This window comes from Fundulus heteroclitus, chromosome 16 (assembly GCF_011125445.2).
Source record: "Fundulus heteroclitus isolate FHET01 chromosome 16, MU-UCD_Fhet_4.1, whole genome shotgun sequence".
Lineage (NCBI taxonomy): Eukaryota > Metazoa > Chordata > Actinopteri > Cyprinodontiformes > Fundulidae > Fundulus > Fundulus heteroclitus.
Genome location: NC_046376.1, coordinates 23,148,462 through 23,164,183, shown reverse-complemented (window position 1 = coordinate 23,164,183; position 15,722 = coordinate 23,148,462). Strand labels below are relative to the sequence as shown.

At 42.3% G+C, this 15,722-nt stretch overlaps 1 protein-coding gene across 1 annotated transcript in view; it reads left to right on the top strand.

The window, feature by feature from the left end:
- lmtk2 (lemur tyrosine kinase 2) overlaps positions 1-14,994 on the top strand; it is a 32,032-nt gene extending 17,038 nt beyond the window's left edge. Inside the window, 8 exon segments of the mRNA XM_036148115.1 lie at positions 1,327-1,411; positions 3,749-3,870; positions 8,165-8,314; positions 8,394-10,488; positions 10,490-11,356; positions 11,778-11,910; positions 11,995-12,225; positions 13,325-14,994. Coding sequence (XP_036004008.1) covers positions 1,327-1,411; positions 3,749-3,870; positions 8,165-8,314; positions 8,394-10,488; positions 10,490-11,356; positions 11,778-11,910; positions 11,995-12,225; positions 13,325-13,353 — 3,712 coding nt within the window. The 3' untranslated portion in view covers positions 13,354-14,994.
- The last annotated feature ends 728 nt before the right edge of the window (positions 14,995-15,722 follow it).

Below are 15,722 nucleotides of genomic sequence, written 5' to 3'. Positions count from 1 at the left end.
TTAACTTTTTGTTTTGAATAAAAAAATGTTATTCGTGGGATTAATGTGGGAAACTTGTGAAGTAAAATGTTACGAAAAATGGCTTCTGAAAACTAAACATATTAACTTGTATAGGTGAAAAGATGACAACTGAATTTCTAATTCAGCTACTTATTTTATTACTTGCAGTGTGATGCATGTTTCAATTGTTTTTATTATTGATTGCCAGGTCTTGAAAAGCTTTCCTTCCATTTCATTTTTTTTTTTAAATATGAAATAAAATGGCTAGGCAGTTTGACCTCTAGTATTATCAAGTTACAAATGAGGAGTGTATGTCTGAATTATTTTCTTATAGTAATTTGTTTTATAGTATGGAATTTTTAAATTTTTTTGTTTTTAATAGATAGAATTTTAAAAATTTGTTGAAACTTGTGTATAAACTGAAAAACTTAATTTGTAAAAGTCAAACTTGACAAATTTGTTTCAAAATGTGACAATTTAGAATTTTCCATAAAACAATTTGCCACTTTTAAAGTTACTTTCTAAAACTGGCGCTTGTTCAATGTTATTTTTAAAGAAGTGATTTGAGTGACCTCAGTAATGCTAAACCTCAGAGTAGAAGAGTTTGCAAAGAGTCCAGAAATACCTTATGGGCCTAGAAGTGATCACCTGTGCACCATATAATGGCCTTATAGGGCTAAACTGTTGAACTTGTATCCTTCCTTACCGTGTTACTTACATGTTGACACGCTAACCAACACAGGAGGACAGGAGTGTTTTAAAATACCTCTTCATTTATCTTTTTAGAGGTTCCAGTACGGATGACAGTTAGCTAGGCCATGCAGCACGCCCAAGGATATTGGTGTCTACGGCGTTTGTCATTGGGTGGTTTTAAAAAGGACGCCGTGTTCCAAGAGCGCTGGAGGGGCAGAGTAACAGAAGCCTGCCTCTGGATTCCCTGCGAATGAAACACCACATGTCTGCTCTATGTGCAGGGCCTCGGCGCATGTTACTCCCTCTTCTGGCAGAACAACAAAAGATTCTCTCGAGTCTATTTCCTCTCCAGAAGCAACAGCCTGGTGTTTTTGTCCCGAAGCCAGCAAAATGGCTCCTGTAATAGTTTTGTTTAAAAGTGAAGAGCGAGGGGGGGAAATGACGAGGCTCTTACACTGAACAAAATCTTTTGTGATTCTTGATATACTCTCCTTTCCAACACTATTTTCTGACAGTCTACAAACAGATGAATTGATGGTTACATAAAACCCAGACTCAAACAGACAGAAGAGAGAGAGAGACTATTCTTAGACCTTTTGTAAATATATAATATGGTTCTCTGTGTTTTCACAGTGATTTGGCCCTAAGGAACTGCTACCTGACTGCAGACCTTACAGTTAAAGTAGGAGACTATGGGATTGGACCCTACAGATATAAGGTAAGGAGATTGGCTGACCCTGTGATTACTGTAATAATCTTCATACTTGTTGTTTTTTAATGGATAGTGATAAGTAATGACACAGCTGTCATTTGCAAATAATCTTTGCTTATCAGCAGCTTATGATCCCTGATACAGTTCATCATTAGACTGTCAGGAATGAGGAAAGTGTGACAAGGTGTATGTCAATAATAAATATGCTGTTCAAACAGCTTCTTCCCAACTATTATTTCAATTTTCAATTAACTTTTTTTTTATATAGCGCCAATTCATGACACATGTCATCTCGAGGCACTTTACAAAGTCAAAATCAATCATATTATACAGATTGGTCAAAAATGTCCTATATAAGGGAACCAGTTGATTGCTTCAAAGTCCTGACAAGCAGCATTCACTCCTGGGGAACCGTAGAGCTACAGGGAGAGTCGGCTGCATTGTCCATAGCTTTGCAGCAATCCCTCATACTGAGCAAGCATGAAGCGACTGTGGGAAGAAAAACTCCCCATTAACGGGAAGGAAAACCTCCGGCAGAACCGGGCTCAGTATGAACGGTCATTTGCCTCGACCGACTGGGGTTACAGAAGACAGAGCAGAGACACAACAAGAGAGACAAAAAAAGCACAGAAGCACACATTGATCCAGTAATCTGTTCTATATTAGATGGTAGTAGCAGGTGATCTGTCTTCTCTGGATGATGTCACAGTTAACAGAACGCCAGACCAGATGTATCTACTATGAAGAAAAAGAGAGAGAACAAAAAGTTAAAAGCTGAAATGACAACAGTCATTTCAATGCAACGCAATGCCAAACTTTACATCATAAATCCTAATAAACAAGTAAGCTGGAGCATGAGAAGCTCTGACATTGATGTCATTAAATCTGCTTTCTTATCATTACGATCCAGCATCAAGTGGAATGGATTTCCGTTCGGGATTAACTTCTTTCAACAACAACCCTAGATTAAAGTAAAAAAAAAAAAACAGTTAAATAAAACACTACACTTCATCGGTATTACACGGTCTACATTAGTATTGTCATTGTACCCCCCTCGCTCACCAGTGATGTTCAGGATGCGGTAGCATGGGTTTTCCTCAACAGGGATGGATTTGTTTTGTCCCAATAGGAGTAACAAGGCACCAAAAACACACATTGCGTCATGATTTTTTTTCTACACCTATATTTGAATTGACAGATACAACCACACTTTTCCCCATGTGTTGCTCTTCCTAATTATATTTTTTAACTAAGCTGAAGTGGTAGAGTTAGGCGTTTGTCTCTTCAATGCTAGCATGTTTACTTTCCGTTTTGATATGACTTGTTGGTAATACAACTTGTGGCAGTATAGAAACTTATAGAAAAAGCTTTCTTGCTTCGTGAACCTGGCTCTTAAATGTGAACGTCATAAAATTTAACGACTGGTGTTTCAGCTGCTCTCTGCGCAGCTCTCTTACACACAGGCAGCTGTCTGAGCAGAGGGCAGAGCGTGCAGACGGGAAAGGAGGTGCAGCAGCATGTCCTGTCTCTTTCCCTCTGAATGTTAGTGGAAACCATGAAATGCCCCTAGATTTTCAGGGATAAACCAGGTTTTATTTGTCTTTAGGTGATCAACATTTTGTGCATGGCCTAAAATACAGTTCAGGACACCAAGCTTATGAATACCTTTTTAAAGAATTCGTAGTTGTGTTTTCCAGCCAAATATTTTGAATGTATTTACAGGTAGTCCCTGATATTGCTGTGGATGTAACTTAACGCATGTTAAGTCAGAAGAAAACATTGGTTGCTCCTGTTGGAAGATGATCCGATAATCATTCCCCTTGGGCGTGTTCGTCCCTCTCTCTCTCTCTTTTTTTTTTTTTTTTTTTTTTTTACTGGCAGCTATTTTGCTGTCTTTAAGTACATCAAAACTGAGCTCACTTTCATAATCAAGACACATCTCAATCCCTGCTATTTTTAACTAAGCGACAGCACAGAAAATAAATGTCTGAGTATCTGAGCCGAAACAAATGTTTCCTTTGAGCAGACACGGGGTACATTTCATCGCAGAATCCAGATTGTCCTCTCTGTAACGTCCCTTACCGCATATGTCCTCAGCAGTTGGATCTGCTGCATTCCTGAAATACTGCTTGGCCGGCAGTTATGCTGTCTGAATTTAATACTCGCGTGGGAAGGTCACCCAGCAAATCTATTTCTGTAGGAAAACGGAGAAGCAATGTCAGGTTGTGCTGCCTCAACAGCAGCTAAATTTCTCCTCTTTATCGTGCTTCAAATTCAGGTTATTACTTTAACCACATCTGTTCCGAGTATGACACCGCATTTAAAACAATCCCGTTTCTGCAGGAGGATTACATCATCACCGAGGATGATGTGTTCGCACCCCTGCGGTGGCTGGCTCCTGAGCTGGTGGCGGAGCGCCATGGGGGTGTGATTACGATGGAGCAGACCAAGGCTGGCAATGTGTGGTAGGTACACCTAACCTATCTGCCAACACCAAAACCCTAAAGCCTTTTCAAAAAACCAAAAGACACCATTTATTTCTCTCTTTATTTATTTATTTATTTATTTATTTATTTATTTATATATATATGTGTGTCACTTATTTCAAAAAGTGAAACTCATATGATATAGGATCCATTACACATAGTTAAATAATTCCAGTCTTTATTACATTTACTTTTGATGATTGTGGCTTACAGAAAATGAAAACCTCAAATTCGCTGTCTAGTAAAATTAGAATATAACCCCAGATTGATTTAAAAACAATTAGTTTTAATCTATATATTCCATGTTTTGGCCGTCACATTTTAAAAGACTGTAAGCCACAAAAGGTGGCTGTATTCAAGCATATCGGTGGAAAGTTAAGTGGAAGGTGAAAATGTGATTGAAAAAGAGGCACAAAGAAAAGGATTAGCTGCAGCATAAAGAGGACCGTCGAGCAAAATCCAGAGTGAGCGTGTCCAGACCCCCTACACACAGAGGAACACTGTACATTGGCTACAACAGTCACATTCCTCGTGTCAAGCCACTCATGAGTCATGACCCAAAGACAATGTTAGAAGTGTCTTACTTGAACCACTGCAAAAATGGATTTAAAAATAAGTAAAATGTGCTTAAAGTTGGTGTATTTGTCCTTAATTTGAGCAGGTAAAAAAAGATGATTTGCCAATGGAATGAGATTTTTGCACTTAAAATAGGAACAACTCATCTCCATCGTCTTATTTCAAGTGCAGGATGTCTATTTATCTAATTTTAGGGGTTAAAATACTCATTCCATTGGCAGATAATCTTATTTACCTGCTCATATCAAGGACAAATACACTAACTTTAAGAACATTTTACTTATTTTTAGATCCATTTTTGCAGTGACCAAGGTGAAAAAGAACTGGACTGTTGATCGGTGGTTCAAAGTCCTCTTTGCAGATGGCATTAAATTCCTTCAGGCTCTGGTAGCATTTCAAGCTCCCAGAGTCTGAAGGAAGAGAGGAGAGGCACAGAATCCAGGGGAAAGTTTCCACAGTCCGTGATGGTTTTGGGGTGCCAGACCATTGCTGATGTTGGTCCACTGGGCTTTCTGAAGTCCACAGTAATCCCAGTCATCTACCAGGACATTTTAGAGCCCTTCATGCTGGCTTCTGCTGACAAGCCTCATGAAGATTCTGATTTTATTTTCCATCAGGATTCGGCACCAGCCCACATTGGCAAAGGTACCAAAAGCTGGTTCGGTGACCATGGTGTTGCTGGCCAGCAAACTGGCCTGACTAAAAGCCCATAGCTAATTTACAGGGGATCGTCAGGAGGAAGACGAGAGACACCAGACCCAATAATGCAGATGACCTAAAGGCAGCTATCAAAGCAAAGCTGAACCACAGGCTGATCGGCTCTATGCCATGCTGCATTGATGCAGTAATTCATGCAAAAACAGGCCCAACCAATTTTTTTGATGCATATAAATGAACACCTTTCAGAAGGCTGACATTTCTGTTTAAAATATATATATTTCACTACTACTACTTTATTTATGAAGTACTTTAAAACAGCAGCTGCAACAAAGTGCTGTTCAGACAATAAACATTTAAAATGGAAAAAGATTACAATAGAAATATAAATGGGAATAAGAGCAAAAGTTTTAACATGGAATAAAAAAAGAATAAAAGGAATAAAAATGTGCCTTTTTAGGAGAGTTTTAAAAGTGGACAATAAAGGGGCCTTCTGATATGGAACGGCAGAACGTTCCATAACTTATGAGCAGCGACACAAAGCACAAAGTTTAGATCTCGGTACCTCCAGGAGCAGCTATTCAGCTGGCCTGATTCAACGAGAAGGAGAGTATGGATGAAGCAGCTCAGAGACGTAAGATGGGGCAGGACCATTTACCTTTTAAAAACAAATAAAATAATCTTAAAATGAACTCTAAAATGCACAGGGAGCCAGTGGAGGGAAGCCAGGATAGGGGTGATGTGCTCCCTCCTCCCAGCTCCAGTTAAGCCGGGCAAACACTGTACGATATGTTCAATCGTTGCACTCACATACAGCTCAAACTGTACGATGAAACCGCAGGGTTTAAAGATTGAAAGCTCATCATGTCTGCTCTTACGCTGTACGGCCCGATGCTCTGATGCGACCCGGATGCTCACACTGTACGTCTAAAAACCACACGTCGGACTCAGCCCCATAGAGAGATGGCGCTACTCGGACTCGTCTACCCGGAAGCCCAACGTAAACAGTAGAAGAAGAAAAAGTAGGAAGTGTCGATGCTCACTGTTAAATATAAGGCTCACTAGAACGAAACACGCTGTTATGGCAATCCTACAAGTTGCTCCTCCGTAGTTTGACTCCATGTCACCCGTACCGCTGCCATCAATTATTATAGAAATTCATCATCAAAATTACAACAAATAAAGGCTTGAAATATTTTCCTGTATGTGTAATCAATCTCTAACATGGGTTTAACTTTCTGAAATGGTTGACAAAAAATATTGAACTTCTTCATGGCAATTATTATTTTAAATGTACCTGTAATTTTGTTTTTACGTCGCATTAACTGTAGGCATTCAGTTCTTATAGGGTCTTTTTAAGCTCCTGTATCAGCGTCAGACGTTTTGTAGCACAAGTAGAAGCAGCGTGTGTGTCGAACAGTGTGTGATCGGTCCAGTTGTAAGCAAATATAGACTGGCCAAGTAAGTTAATCCTTTATCCGCCCCTTTTAAAAATACCGACATACCGTAAAGAAGAGCTTGTTGAGCCGATGAAGAAGATACTCGTCGTACCATTTTTGTTCACTTGAAGAAAACTATCCGCTACAGCTAAAGTACAAATTTCCTTCATTATATGTGACGCTCTGTTCTCCCTGCTTTTGTTCTGGAAAAACACAATTTACTACAGTGCTACTATTTCTAGGCATTTTTACCCTTTATGTTATAAGAGCGTGCAGTTTCTTCTCGTCCTTGATCAAATTATGACATTCACATTATATAGTAGAAGCATGGCTGTCGGCACAGTTTCGCCGTCGTTTTGGGCCCCATAACCATTAACCAGCTGTGACACCTCAGCTTTCCTCTGGTTGTTGGGAAAGCAGCTTACTGCTCTTATAACCGTCTGAGGGCTATTTGTGGCGAGTGACTTCTGTGGCGTGCCCTTGGCCATTGATAAGCAACGTCATTAGGCTTCTCGGTTTACACAGTTGTCAAAACGAATGAATGTAAATGACAGGGGGCCAGTTTCCCCCATTATGACTTTATTTTTTTACAAGATGAGCAGTTTTACTCCCTTTAAATCTCAGCGGTGATAATGTTGTGGTTGTTTTGTCTTTATACAGAGCTGTGTTTAACATCCGGCATTATTTCTTGGCTAGAAATATAAATAAAACAGTGCCCTTTTCTATTATGACAGTCCTTTTTTTTATGGGCACATTTGTGCTTCTTTTGTAATCTTCCTAATTAAAATCAATCCTTTTTAAGGGGGAAAAAACAGATCAAGGGCATTTCGGACAGAAATTCCCTTCAGACAGAAGGGAATACTTTTAAATTGATCGTTGATTGTTAGCATGAAAAATATTTAACTGTTCTTTTGCTCATGTTACAAGGTTTGTAAGATTAATGTATCGCAAATATGTCATCATAAAATCAGTGTGTGTAGTATTCACATAGCGAATGTTGGTCAATATATTCCAAGTGTTATGAACGTGGCTGTTTACACGCTAATGTAACATTTAGTGTCAGATAGTCTCACAGCAGCAGATGCTCACATCAGAACCAAATGCTAAAGGCCTAATTATGTGTAAAAGATGGAAATAGGAGGAAAATTATGTTATCACTATATTTACCAATCTCATAAGATTTTCTAGTATTACACAGCCCTTTAGATCTACTAAAAGACTATCCCCCTTAAAATTCTTTAGTTTTTTTTAGGGGGGTGTACTTATGTTTTTTGAGTCTGGATTTAGATAGTTTATTTGTTTTTTTTATATTCTTAAAATCAGTTGACTGGATCAAACGTGTGAATTCAACTTTGAAAAGCAGATATTTTCAAAATTGTTTTAAATGAACTTGTTTTTCTCCTAATAAAACCACTTTTAAAAGAGGCGACAGAGATAATGCGTCACTAAAATACTGATGCAGCCAGAAATTATTCCAGTCATTTTCAGCGTTTTTATATCACGTTATGGATTGAAATAAATTTGACGTTTACTTCTTTGATATTTAGCATTAGCCATGACACGTGGGATGGTTTGTGTTAACCATAGCGTCTTTTTTGCAGGGCCCTGGGGGTCACGATATGGGAGCTTTTTGAGAACGCCACTCAGCCGTACCCTCACCTGTCGGACCGGGAGGTTCTGCTTCATGTAATCAAGGAGCAACAAGTCAAACTGTTCAAACCACAACTAGAGCTTCCTTATTCTGACAGATGGTGAGACTGTTCAGCCGTTATCTCAGAAACGGGGTATTCTTAGACGCATTAGAAACAAGTTATTCTCCTGTGCCTGCAGGTATGAGGTGCTGCAGTTCTGTTGGCTGTCCCCGGAGAAGAGGGCCACAGCAGAGGAGGTGCACCGCTTGCTCATCTATCTGCGGATGCAAGGCCAGAAGGACATGGAGGAAGATTTCGAGCAACGCTGGGACGCACTGAAGCCTAACCCAACCACCAGGCAGACCGTTAGCCACTCGTCCTTCCCCATCTTGGACCAGTTCGCCGACGACGCGTTGCGGCAAGAGATCGACGAGGTTTTGACCATCACAGAAACGAGCAAAGGACTCAGCTTCGAGTACGTGTGGGAGGCGGCCAAGCACGACCACTACGACAGCAGCCACGGCCGCTCGGGCATGGACACCACTCTGAACTACCAGAGCATGTTCTTCCCCGTTTCCAGGGAGGACATCCAGGCTCGTTTCCCCGATCCTCTGCTCAGGGTGGGAGGAGCTGAAAGTGGCCACCCTGCATTAGGAATACCTGGAATTGTTTCAGTGTTTGATTCCCAGAAGTCGTCTAAAGGGAACGAATACTATATACAGCTGGAGGAACAAGGCGAGAGCGCCGACGGGGATGTTGGGACTGGGGAAGAGGACATGGGCTTTACTTCTAGCCAGAAAGACTTTGTTGTCCTTCAAGACGTCCGCCTGGACGAGTCGAGCACAGATGCTGACTTTTTCCACCAGAGCATCGACTCGAAGGATTCGTATTTGCCAGACAGCCACATCTGGTCCTCCCTGGAAAACGACAGTCCGTACCACACAAACATTTTCACCGAAGAGGCTTCGAAGCACGAAGACTCTCCCTCCTGGCGGCAAAACTTTCTGGAGCTCCCCGAGCACGGTGGGAACCCCTTCCTCGACGGCGCCTTGGAGGTCCAAGACGTGAAGCCGAATCCAAGCTACTTTTTAGAGGAGGGGGAGGCCTGTCGCCCGTCGCTTGCTACGGAAGGAGGGCGGGAGACCGCAGATGCGAAGAGGCTTCTGGATACGGAAAAGCTGTCTGATAATTATGTGTTTCTCAGAGAGCAGCACCTGATGAGAGAGAGCTCCAGGTTCTCGAGTGCACAGCAGAACTTTCTCCTTCCCGGCGTTGTCCACGAACCAGAGGAAGCGTTCAAAATGAATTCCTGGGACAGACTCGAGACGAGCAGCGTAAACACGGCAGATACACACGATAGGCTTGGGACAGGTAGCACATCCTCCAGAGAGGACTTTTTAGACACGCTAAACACCGACATGGGGCAGTTTTTGTTAGAAAGTGAATCTCTGGTGCCTTCCATTACGGTGGTTGCAGAAGATTTCACGGACAGCCAGACCCCAGTTAGAAGCGCTTCCTCCGCTGAAGACCTCACTCTGCTGCCCTCCTCAGACAGGGCTGTAGACTCTGGTTTCAATTCTACCTCAGAGAGGTTTGAGCCCACCGCTAACCACATGGGGGGCCAGATCCCTTTTTACTCTGACAGTGCCACTACAGACTCTTTGTCCACAGATGCCAAAATCTCCAGCCTTGAAGATGACCCCGACGTCTCAAAGGCCGTAGGAGCCGAAATGCCTGAAAGCCTCCTTGGCCAGTCGGTCTCTTCTGAAATCGGACCGAACGAAGACCTGACGAGCAACGACCTTCTGAGCGAGCTGATCGAGGACGCCGATCTGGACCTGGAAGCAAATCTCTCTGATCAGGAGGAATCCTTCTTGGAGACGAATGCGCACCCTCTCGTTAGGTCTCTCCTCGTGTCCGGTCCGTCTTTGGACCAGATAAGCCAGGACAGTTTGCTGGAAGACAGCATGTCCACCACCGTCCCCGCCGTGGACAATTTGGCCGAAACGCCCGACTCCCTCGACTCCGTGGACATCCACCGGCTGACGGAGCAGGCGGAGGAGCTGAGCGGCCAGTTGCCCCAAAATAAACTTCAGCCTCCGTACAAGATATCGGACAGCGGGTATGAGACGGAGAACCTGGAGTCTCCCGAGTGGAACTCCCAGCCGAGCGTCGCCGACTGCTCTCCTGTGAAAAACGGCGTGAGCGGCGAAGGAGAGCCCGAAGAGCTCGCCGCCTCCGCAAATTTGGTCCCGCCCAAAATCGTCATCTCTGAAGCCGAGGGCGCGCTGGATACTGCGCACCCCAGCGAGGACCGTGGAGCTGCTGCAGAAGAGCCAGCCTCTGGGCAGCAGCTACAGAGACTCCGCCTACTTCTCCGACAACGAATCGGAACCAGAGAAGAAGGCCGAAGAGCTGACCGCAGGAAGTGCTGCAGAAGTCACATGGATGGGGAACTCTGAAGGTCCGACGCTGGAAGTTTACAAGGAAAAAGATATCGACGCGTTATTTTCCCAGCAAGAATCTTCTGTACCTGTTGCAGCCGATGCTGATGTCGAGGACCTGCAAGCAGGGATGACTTCAGCTATTAAAGAGGAACTAAAAAGTGAGGTGGAAGAGGCTTTGGCCAACCACGACGGAAAAGAAACTGAAGCTGAGGTTTTCAGGGACTCGCTTCCTGGAGCATCGAGTCCGTTAGAAGATCCAGAAACCTCACCTCTGCCTTTCGATACCTCCGCTAAGGCGACACTAGAGGGCGCCGTGCACGCCAAGCTGACCAGGACCCATGCCCACGACAGTCACAAAATCAAAGAGCCGGACGTGGAGGGCCGGTACCTGGGCAGGCGTGACGGCGCGGGGCTGGAGGGACAGGAAGACGGCGTGGACGCCGACGAGGAGGACGAGAACAGCGAGGACTCCGACGACGACATGCGCGCCTACCAGCTGCACAGCTCCAGCTCAGACAGCGAGGACGAAGCCGTGCACGCCGTGCCGATTATCGTGTCGGACGACACCACCAGCAGGAACCTGAAGAGCTTACTAAAACCAGCGAAGCTGACCACCGAGGCATCGTCTGGTCCGTTCGCTGCGAGGCGCAATGCGGAGAACTCCAGAAGAGCCGTCTCATTCTTCGACGATGTCACAGTCTACCTGTTTGATCAGGTAACGTTAAACTATGCTCCTTTGTTTTGTATTATTTAATTCTGCTAAAAAGTAATTTTTTTCTTAATAATCCCACATTAATTAGCATCAGTGGGAAAGATGCGACTCAAACCCTGATTTAAATGCATCCCTTATGGCAAAAAAACAGCCTCTTAATTTGAGTAAACTCGTTTGAAATGGTAAAAAGATCCCATTTCAAGAAATTATTGTTTTACTTCTGGGAGGGTTAAAATTCTTAGCCCTAAAAACCAAAATAAAACAGATGCATTGTTTTATTTTCTGCTTTTTTAAATGTCTGATATCCATGAATTTCAGTTTTCACAGTAGTCACAACAGTACTGGACTATTGGACTCTTCAATTACGTGGATTTTTTTGTGAAAGAGGCTAAAGATGGTTATTTTTTTTTACGTACCGCTGCAGGAGACCCCCACTAAGGAACTGGGGGACCACTCGTTTGGTTTGAGCAGTCAGTCCCCGGAGCTCGGCAGCCCTGTGTCCACAGCCAGCTACTTTAACCGCTTCGCTAACTCTGAAAGCTCGACAGATGAAGAGGGTACGGGTAGACGCCTCCAGATGGTATGAATTCTTACCGCCAATCTTGATCCAGTGTCCTGACATGTTTGGTAACCTCTCCCAGGCGGTGGTTTTGAGTGGGATGATGACTTCTCTTCACCCGGGCCTGCCTTCCTGTCCAAGATGGATAAAGACCCCGTCTCCGCGGCCGTGTCCTCCACGCCGCCGTCGGTGGGCCGCGCGCTGCAGCCGAGCTGGAGCAGCTCCTCTAGCTACTCCCGTTTCTCCATCTCACCGGCGAACATCGCCAGCTTCTCGCTCACGCATCTCACCGACTCTGACATCGAGCAAGGAGGCAAGTTAAGCTTCGGTGTCGGGAATTCATACGATAATCTCTGAGTGACTATATTTTATAAACAGCTCTCTGTCATTTGTAGGTATTTAACAAAAACAGCTTTAAATTATATTACGTTGGTTACACTTTATTTGAAGGGGTGCACATAAGACTGACATTACACTGTCATAAACATGACATAACACCTGTTATGAACATAAATGACTCTTCGGTAAATTATGACACATTGTTTAAAATGTCTTTGTTATGACAACTTGACATTAACAGAGACAAGGTTAAGTTTAGAGCTTGACTTGGGATTAGGTTAAATTAAGGTCTTGATTTGGGATTAGGTTAAATTAAGGTCTTGATTTGGGATTAGGTTAAATTAAGGTCTTGATTTGGAATTAGGTTAAATTAAGGGCTTGATTTGGGTTTTGTTAAATTAAGGGCTTGTCATAACAAAGACATTTTAAACAATGTCAACTTTGCTTTAATAGTGTCATAATTTACCTAATGACAACAGTCCTAAACATTCATAAAGAGTCATTTATGTTCATAACAGGTGTTATGTCATGTTTATGACAGTGTAATGTCAGTCTTATGTACACCCCTTCTGGCCTAAAGTGTTACTATTAGGTTTACATAAATATTTCTTCTCAAAACTGATCAAAAATAATCTGAATTCCTGAAGTATTAACCCTTTCCCCATCCCATTCATTCCCCCTTTTTTTAAGAAGGATATTCTAGATCTTATTTAATATTAAGATTTGAACCGCGGTGAAGTTAGCTTGAGGTTAAAAATCGGATATTCTCGCTCCGCAGCTTCAGCGACGTCTGCCTCCTGTTTGAGCCGATACAGTGTGGCCATTAATACTGTTATGTTGATTTTTGACAACCCCAGTCTTTGATGTAGCTCCCCAAAAAGAAAATTGTACTTATCATAAATGGAATGGAGGACTAAATGTTTTATTACATAGTATTATTTTGGCTTATATGAAAGATGGGGGTACTTTAATGAGCCAGCTAAATGTATGTGAACGGTCAGCTCAGGATGTTTGTGATAACTCCAAGATGTTTCTTCTAAGCTTCATTTCTTTTTTCTTTCCCTTCCCAACAGGAAGCAGTGAAGACGGAGAAAAAGACTAACGCGTAGAACGAAGGAACCGTTACTCCTGACACTACTGAGGAACTAAGCAATGCCCGTCCTTATTTTTGGGAACGTTGGAATAAGGACACAGTTTGTGAAGTGCTCCCCTCAGGCAGAACCGTTCTCAGAAGAAGTTGGCGACTAGACTAAAAAGCAGACTTTCAGCCAACACACACACAGACGGACGAGTCCCAGTACCACTATGAGCCACATGACCTGTCCAGCTCCATGGGTGTTATTTCAGTTCAGTGCAATTTAAGGAAAAAAAAAAAAAAGACAAATGTGCTGCTTTAATTACTTATAATGCACATTCCATGTGTGTGTCTGCTTCTTTTTGTTGCCTCCTCTCACCAAAAAGAAGAAAAAAAAAATGTTTTGGATCCGTTAATTCATTTAGAGCTGGCAAATAATCACTACAACCAAACAGGAATAAGCTCTTTGATCTCAGCAGAACTACAATTAAAAAAATGTAATATTTATCGATGCTTTTTCTTTTTTCTTTTTTGTCGTCGTCATTCTCTCCTTTTATGTTGTGCAATTATTTCAGTGGTTGCCTTTTATTTGTTTCATCTATCTTCTGGTGGAGTTTAATGAGTCTCCTATTTGGAGAGGAAGTTCTGCATTTAATCCTCCTGTAGCAGTATTTGAACGGAAAGGATGAGGAATGCAGAGGCGACGCTCTGCGTGTCCCTTTATGTGAGGAACGCTGGCAGTAAGCTGCGGGTGTCATTGTTGTTATTGATTGTTATCAGTCTTATCGGGGGGGAGTTGAACTGTAAAACAGTTGAAGAGAAACTTATCACTGATTAATTTTTTTTCTTTGTTTTTTTTAAGCTTTATTTTTATTGAAACGTGCAGGAAGTTGTTTTTCGTCTCCATTAGCTGTCGCCGGGGTCTGATCATGGTGCCTGTTTGATGCCACCCCTCGCTTACAAATATTCGATTTAGATGAGCGAGATATCTCTTATTTTGAAAATGCGAGCGGAAGGAGTCGTTTGTAGACAAACGTGCAATGAGTTTCATGAACGTGTTCGTAGGACGACCCGGCGATCATGGCGGTTGTTCTTCAGTGATGTGCAGGGAACACTACTAGAACAAACGAATATATATAAAGTAAATTAATAAAAGACTACGGCTGCTGTTATAAGTTGATTATTATGGATGGAGTCATTTGCCTTTCGTTCTTTCTACATAATATCAAATACGGCAAAGGAAAACATTAATTTGCCAACCATTATTTGTATGATCCGTTCCTGTGTTGCATAGCTCAAAACAAACAAAACCGTCTTCGTATACAGCTGTAGGTCATACAGTTGCTGTACGGAGCTTTCTGTGGATGATTAAAAAACACCTTAAATATTTATCCCTCGTCTCCAGTTGTACTTCACCTGTAGTAGAACCACCCTCCCCCACCACACCTCTAGACTGACACCACCCTATCAGTCATCACTAACCTCTGTTCAAAACAGCAGCCTGCTCCTCAGTTAAACTTGAACACCTATTTAAGGAAATCTTTTATTTTACCACAGTATACGTTTGCTTAATCTTGCACATTTGAGAAATGTAACTTAATGTTGAAATGTTCCAATGTGTATATATGGATTCCGTTTTTTTTTTTTTTTTTTTTTTTTCTTTCATTTATTGTTTGTAAATGGGGCGGGGATGTAATGGCCGAGTTATCGGCAGGAGGTTTCCTTTTTTGTAACTTAAAGCTGAGTTGAATCAGAGGAACATATCAGACGTCTACTAAAAGCGGTTAAATTTAAGACGCGGAAGCAGATGTGAATTCGTTCTGTCTATTAAACCTGTAGATTTTAAAGATTTTTACTTCATATTGATCATACATAGTGTAATTGAATGAAATGTTTATAATTGCACTGTTTAATATGAAAATAAATGCAAATGAACTTCTAAATAAGTTTTTTTGTCCTGCATATTTTTTCTTTTTTTGTCTCTATAATGGAATGGAACATTTGGTTCTCTAAGGTGGTTAGATATTTTACACTGAATTTTTCAGACATGTTTAATATTTAATATAGTTAAGTAGTGTAATGGGGGGTGGTGAGCTTGCTTTGCTTTGCTGGTCCCGGGTTCTTCCAAATGTTTCCTGCCCGGGGGGGGGTGCTGCTCTGGGGATCCCTGGCCTCCATTGGCGCTGTTTTGGTGTGGGTGCAGGTGGCCAGTTCACGACCTGGTGATTTAACAATCCTTAACCTATCCAACATCAGCTCAGCTTTGTGATTTACTCCTAATACATTGACTTTTGTTTTTAAGGCACTTTGTAACTAATTTGGTAGTATGCATTGAGAGATTACCTATTTGGAAGAACCTTTTGCACCTAAGCTTTAACTTTCTGGCTGATATCTTG